This window comes from Fulmarus glacialis, unplaced genomic scaffold (genome assembly GCF_000690835.1).
Source record: "Fulmarus glacialis isolate BGI_N327 unplaced genomic scaffold, ASM69083v1 scaffold1081, whole genome shotgun sequence".
Taxonomy (NCBI): Eukaryota; Metazoa; Chordata; class Aves; order Procellariiformes; family Procellariidae; genus Fulmarus; species Fulmarus glacialis.
The window spans coordinates 128688-136110 of NW_009193201.1; the positions used below are offsets into that span (position 1 = coordinate 128688).

A 7423-nucleotide genomic window follows, 5' to 3' on the forward strand; every position below is an offset into this window, starting at 1 on the left:
GGTGTAGCAATTCCCTTGCGTGCTTTGTGAAGGTGGAGAAATTAGATATTTACTGAATCGGGCCTTGCACTACTAAATCCTGCTGGATTGCTCAGAGACAAAGGGTTATCACTGCTATCCCATGGACTTTCAAATTTTAGTGAATCTACTTCAGGATTCTCTCATTTGTTCCAAAGTTTTTGCCTGTCTTCCTGATCCCTTAAGATATCAGGCAGGACAGACTGGGAGCGGGGCCTTTAGGACTAGCAGCTTACTTGGTCAATATTTCATCACAGCAGCATCCCTACCCCATCTCCATTGGGACACTGTTGCTAAATAAAGCGTTGACTTTCTAGTACTGTGTACATGGGATGCAGTTGCAGGTACAACACTGAACATACACCAGCAAATTCTTCTTTTGCTTTTCTTTGCCTCTTTGACCAGAGGTAGAGCCTTCAGGATGTAATCACCATTGTGATCCCGTGTGTAAATTTATTTCGAGAGTGTTTCTTGGAGACTGGAGAACTAAGGAGAGCATCTGCTGTCCTGGGTTGCTTGGGCCAGTCTCAGGAAACTGCTGTAACTCTCTGGTTACCTGAACTTCAGATGGACCTGGTTTTAGATATACTTCTGCTCTCCTTAATAGGAACAGAAGAAAATGGAGCTCCAGAAAAATCTCAATGTTCTGTTATTTTTCCGAAGTCTTAGTTCCAGCAACACTCCAACTCACTGAACAATCCATTAACTTGAGCTAATTGACTTTCTCAATTAACGGCCCAATGCTTTATACTGGGGTCTGATTCCGTTTTCCTCTCTTGGTTAATTATCTCCTACCCACACTCACAGCGGGGAGCAGGGTGTGGGGAGTGATTGCATATTCAAACCTCAGTCAAAGTTCATAATGGGGGATGGATAATGTTATATTGCTTCCTGTACACTTAAGGCCCCTTCTCTCAGCTTTCTGCCCCCCGCCCCCAAACTCTTTTTTTTTAAATTTTTTTTTATGAATGTACCATTGCAAGTTGTTTGCAGGCCCTGGAGAGGAATTCAGACACTCAAACTCCCGTGTGTATTTTCTTTGATATAAACCTAACAAAGCTTCTGCTTCTGCTATTGAAGTTTAAGGAGCTATTGTTTCTGGTAAGGCCTGAGTCAAAACTCTTGGTCAGAGCTTGGCAGAGTGAGTCCATGGGACAATCTGCAAGTTCCACTGGGCAACCTGCTCCACTTGACCCTGTTTTGAGCAGTGGGATCTCCAGAGGTATCTTATAACCTCAACAATTTTCTGCTTCTTTATTAAGAAGCTTACATGAAAAAGTGCAGGAATAGGGCATGGCCTCTTGCAGAAACAGTCCTGCAGAAACCAAGTCTGAACTCACACTTTGAGCCCGGAGGCTGTGGCGTCCAAACCTGAAGAGGAAGAACTGCCCTCTGAGTCTCTGGTTTCCAGAAGGAGCTCTGCACTTGGGAATGCGGAGCTGCTGAAGGCAGTTTTCCCTGTTTAGGAAACAAGGCCACAATCTTCACAACTTCTGCTGAGCTGCCTTGGAGTCTACCTCGTCCTGCAGTCAAGAATGGCTAAGATTATTTGTTTTCTATGTCCTAGAATGAAAGTAACTTTATGTGAGAAATGATATGTTTTCGACAAAGCACAAGGAGGTAGAAACTGTTCTTTAATAAACTGCTAGACATTTGTTGAAACTTGCACTGTGACAATCTTTTTTTTTTTCTTTATGAGTAGTTTCTAATTACTGAGATTATATCTTTTTGGTTATGATGTTCTGCATAGAGGGAATCACAGTTATTTGCTGTATGTTCAGAGGATAATTAATCTTGTACTTTGGTGACTTTAAAATAAATCTCATTTTCTACTTCTATCTGGACTTGATTAAATTTTAACTGTATGTAGAAATAGGACTGATGAGAAGCAGCTTTGCTGCAATGTGAGGAGAAATTTTCTTTAAAGATGCTCTAGGAGATCAACTACTAAACAGCCTAGATTGCTTTGAAATGAAACTTTTCCTTTTCGTAGATCAAAGAAGTCCTTGAGAACCCTCATTTACTGACAGTTATCAAAATAGAAGAAGCTGGAGATGAAATTGTGAGCAATGCCATTTCTTTTGCTCTGTACAAAGGCAAGTAATTGTTTTTCTTGGGTTTCTTTTTTTGGTTGTTGGGTTTTTGGTGTTGTTCTTTGTTTGTTTGTTTGTTTTTTTAAATAGATAGAAAAAGATGGCTGTTTATTTTCTAGAACAGCCTTCCCTAGAGCAGTGCCATCTCTCTAGAGTTAAGCTCCTGCCACAGTGTGGAGCTTGTCTTCATCTGAAGTGGTGTAGACAGCCCACAGCAGCATTATGAGATCTCTTAGTGTGGGTGAGATCAAAACCCAGTCCAGATAATCGGGAAGGCATTCAGCAGAGCTTTGGGGCTGCTGGAATAGCATCTCTGAGAGTAGCACACAAGTATCCAACACAACAGGGAGTTGGGAAGCCAAGCAAAGGATCTTTTCTGGTTATACTGAGGAAGTGGATTACTCAGCATCCTGCAATGTAAAATCAAGTATCTTTGATATATGTGGATTGAAGAGGTTTGACTGGCATTCAGCAGGGAGAGAAGTATCCAATTAATTAACAGTCAATGTGCAGGACTGCTTCCTAACTCTTTCAAATCCCAGTGACTTGCTACTGTAAGTAATTCAGACCTGGGCTCTCTACTACTCCAGCAGAGCACAACTGGTACTCAGGGAAGGTTGCTGGGCTGACCTCATTTTCCTGTCTGTGCACGAAGAAAGCCTATGAACATTGCAGCTTCTCATGACACTTCTTGTGGAGGGCCCCACTGGGGATCCTGGAGAATTTTTTTTGTGTAGATGATGCAGGACACTGAGGAGCCTGAAGGAAATGTTGTGCTGGTTTTAGTTGATGAGGTGCTCCTAGCAGCTGTTGGACCATAAATATGTCTCTAAGGCTCCAGCATCCTCTAAAACCCAATCAGGAAGATGTGCATGAGTCTGGGGAAAGACACTTGATAGGGGTCTTGTCAGGTAGAGTGTGAAAAGCAGAGACAAATAAGTATGCCAAGAAGCTCTTCTGTCTCCGGTCTTTTACCTAGAGGATTGTTCCTCCTCTGCAGCTTTCAGCACCAATGAACATGATAGAGATAACTGGAACGGGCAGCTGAAGCTGCTGCTGGAGTGGAACCAGTTGGACCTGGCCAGTGATGAGATCTTCACCAATGACCGAAACTGGGAGGTACAGACCACTTCTGTCTGAGTACAGTGACATGGGACAGGGGAGCAGTGGGAAGAGAGACATCATAACAGCAGCCAGTATCTCAGCACCCCAACCTCTATGATGATAAGTAAGAGTGTCTATTCCTCCTTGCACTGACATCACTGATTGCAAAGGTTATCCGCCCATGCCAGAAGTACTCTAGGCCATCCAACGAAGGCAACTGCATACAGAAAAAACTGATTCTGATGAAAATGTGGCAGCACGAAGGAAAATGTGTCAGTTAGCCACATGTGTCAGGCCCTTAGGTAAGCTTTACATGTCTCGCATGCTCCCTAATATTTGCTTTTCCATTTCTTCCTAGTCTGGTGACCTACAGGATGTCATGTTCACAGCCCTAGTGAAAGACAGGCCCAAATTTGTCCGTCTCTTCCTGGAAAATGGCTTGAATCTGAGGAAGTTCCTTACCACAGAGGTCCTTAGAGAGCTGTACACGAACAACTTCAGCAGCCTGGTGTTCAAGAACCTGCAGATCGCAAAGAACTCCTATAACGATGCACTCCTCACGTTTGCGTGGAAGATGATTGAAGACTTCCGAAAAGGTCTCAAAAGAGATGACAAAAATAGCAAGGATGAGATGGAGATACATCTTTCAGTAAGTGATGAATAGTTTGATTCCACTGTGCATCCCCTGAAAGGAAAAACCAAAAATTATGTTTTGTTTCTGGTATAGCAGGATTTGCTTTAACAGTCTCAGCCTTGTTTTACATGTAACATAGTGCCCCATTTTACAAATGCATGTAAGGGTCATTTAATTACAAGAAAAATGAGTGAGTTTGTTTGGGTGTTGAGTTAAAATATTTTCTATTAGAGCAATCAATGCTCTAGTTATGCTTGCAATTTGTACCAATATAAATTCAGAGTCTGGTACAGAGGTGCCAACTGGGCATGTGGAATTTGGGCTCTTATATTTTGGTACAGACTCTTGTATCTTGTATCTTTAACCTTGCTTGTTGCAAGGGTGTCAAGCACCTTCTGGACTTTATTTCATTGTCGGGTAGAACCAGACTTCTTAGTTATCACAGCACAGTAGGTCCAAACATCAGATCCAGATCTGAGTTTCAAAACTGGAGCTCAGGCATCAGATAGGAAACTTTTGAAATCAGTTGTTGACTTCAGAGATGTAATGCAACGCATGTGACATTTGGGGGAAGCTTGGTTTGAAAATGCTGGTTGGGTTTGAGAGTTTCCACCAAAGCTTGCAGTTCTTAAAAGTTTTGTTGCTCAGGAGTCATTTTATGACGGCTTTGCCATCCCCAGGTGCTAATTGCTCTAATGCAAAGAAGATGGTGGTATAGAAATTCCTCTCTGTTTAAGTTTTTGTGAAGTTCAGCGTCTTGCTTAAACACAAAAGGCATATTGGTATGAAGTTAGTATTCCTTTTAGAGGATGTTAATCTGTGTTCTCTAAACACAAAGTCAAGCTGTGAATGAGGCTATCTGAACTGCATGGGTTAAAGCAGAAAAAAGACTTTGACCCAAATGTCCTTTAATGCCACAGGAAAAACAGGGAGGCTGATTCTTCCACATCAAATAGAAAAATATAAGGCTTTATGTATATAAATATAAAATATAACCTAACTTACATTAGTGCCAGGCAGCTGACAGAGAGGATCGGTGGGCTGGCTGTAAAAGGAGTAAAACATAAAAACAGGAGAGTGGCAGGCTAGGATTTGTTCCAGTTGAAAACAGTTTGGTGAGTTTAGGTCTGAGGAGCTGTTGCTCTTTCTTTCAGGATGAGTGTCCTATCACAAGGCACCCGTTGCAAGCTCTGTTTATTTGGTCAGTTCTTCAGAACAAGAAAGAGTTGTCTAAAGTAATTTGGGAGCAAGTAAGTTGAATTCTCCTTTATTCATCTTTGCAAACAGTACTGTGGTGTTCCTTGTCTTTGGTTTGTAGGCCTTTGAGGGCTCCGGATCCATCTTCAAAGACAAAACCACAAGAGATAATTGCTAGATGACTCTGTATGTAGGTTTAATATTACCCATTTTGTGTTTGGGTGTGGATTTCATACTTACTTTTCCTAATGTCATGTGTGAGTCAGCAGTCCAAGCTAGCATTTACCTATGGTTGTATGTTCTCATCTGTGTTCAAGCTTGGATGCTGAGTTCCCACTCTTTCAACAATATGGATGTATTTGATTGAAATCCATTTCTAATTTTGATTAGACGTACATTTAGTGATGATTGTATCAAATACATAATTCGCAGGCTGTAAATGTGAGGCTAATGCAAGCAAAGCTAATGGATGCTCCTGCTCACGTTGGTCTTTGTGTCTGAAAAAGAGTGCTTCTTCCCTGTACGTGTGGATGCACATTAGTCTGCGTGTCCAAAACAGAGTGCTTTTTCCCTGCATGTGTAGATGTTTTGAATGGAGCAGACTAACATCTGTGCAATTCTGGGTACACCCAACTGGTCCAAACTGGTGGACAGTGAAAATGGTAGTGTAGCTCGTGACAGAGCAGACCCTCTTTCGTGACAGAAATGACCCATCCAGTCCAATCTTCAGCCAGAGATGCAAAGCTGATATTTAACTATTAAACACAAGACCTTTTCAGACTGGTCACAAAGTTGTTATCAAACCAGTACACTGATGGTTACCATTCGTTTTGTGGAACTGGATCTTCATTTGACAGTCTTGACTGGGAACTGAGGAGCTGCAAAAAAAAGGGGATAATTTTTAAAGAATATATCTTATTCCCTTCACAGAGGGCTTTGCATGACTTAACTCTCTCTCCATAGACCAGAGGTTGCACTTTGGCAGCCCTCGGGGCCAGTAAGCTCCTGAAAAGCATGGCGAAGGTGAAGAATGATATAAATGCTGCTGGTGAGTCTGAGGAACTCGCTAATGAGTATGAGACAAGAGCAGTAGGTAAGTGCCTTCTTTAAGTCCTTTAGAAATTTAATAGGAAGGGTCAGAGATCAGGAAATAGTTTCCTTTCTTGGAACATTACTTGTTTTAATGATCTCCAAGTCTGGTGTGTACCAATGATTGCATAGTGATGTTTTTATTTTGTGCAAAGCAAAACTGATAACCCTGCTGGTTTTGTTCAGCAAAATGCAAGGCAAGATAATTCATTCAATTTGCCTGAAATGCTGCCCAGAAATCCGGCCTGAATTTTAAAGAAGATACATGACATCTCAAAAGGAAGTGGAAAGAAAACTTTATTTAGAAAACTAGATATCCAACATTAAATGCTTCCCTTTAATGTCAAAATGTGTTTTTACTGCTTGGAAATCTCTTCCACACCATCTGTTCCCAGTAGAAGCTGTGTGTCCTGTCTGAACAGCTTGCCTCCAAAAGTGGGTGTTGTGGGGTTTTTTCAGGTAGAGAACCCCTTTCATTGGGAAGAAAAGCTACCTAGCTCTAATGGCAAGGCTGAAGAAGAAGGGTGCCCAGAAATAGGAAGGAGAACATAGAATACGAGAAGCTTTCTGCATGAGTGCTGGTAATATTCAGGTTGAGAAAAGCCACCCTTCAAATTTGCAGGAGTACTTTCGGGATGTGAGAATAAATTGCAGGTAAAAAGTGGATTGAATTCCTAAATTCTGAACTGCATAATCATACACCTTCCTTAATCTAAGATGACAAGCAATACTGTCGCTTATTGAAAATGCGGATCTAGCTCAGTTATTTTTCTTCCTTTGTATGACCTTCAGTTTCTCCTATTGCAAGTACTGTGAGAATGCGGATCTAGCTCTGTTATTTTTCTTCCTTTGTATGATCTTCAGTTTCTCCTATTGCAAGTACTGTGAATAATTCAGAATTGAGCGCTGCATCTCATGGGCTGAAGTGACCAATAGTTTCTTGTTTAATGAGGGTAATGGGTGACAGGAGAGCAGAGGGATGTTTTTCTTTTTTAGGACTTCCATTTCCTGAGCAATAATGCTGATGTTTCCTCAGTGTCTAGTTATCCTGCAAACTATTCAGAGAAACATGCAAATGAAAGCCAGCACAGCTGACAGATACCAGGGCAGGGATTAATTTATAGCACCCACAACTTACAAATTCAAGCTTACCTGTGGAGCAGGACCTCGGTTCCTAAACTTAGAAGGAAATACATTACAGTGTTGCCTCTAGGGCCTTATTGCAGGTTATAGCCTTGTTCTCTTGCCTGATGCAGAAAACAGTGGGTCTGTAACTGCATTCCTCCCC

General features: G+C 41.7%; 1 protein-coding gene across 1 annotated transcript in view; it reads left to right on the forward strand.

Moving 5' to 3' along the window:
- Positions 1 to 7423, forward strand: part of TRPM8 (transient receptor potential cation channel, subfamily M, member 8) — a 43146-nt gene that overhangs the window by 16110 nt on the left and 19613 nt on the right. Inside the window, 5 exon segments of the mRNA XM_009587343.1 lie at positions 2012 to 2114; positions 3112 to 3230; positions 3574 to 3864; positions 5004 to 5099; positions 6010 to 6139. Of these exon segments, the coding sequence (XP_009585638.1) occupies positions 2012 to 2114; positions 3112 to 3230; positions 3574 to 3864; positions 5004 to 5099; positions 6010 to 6139 (739 nt within the window).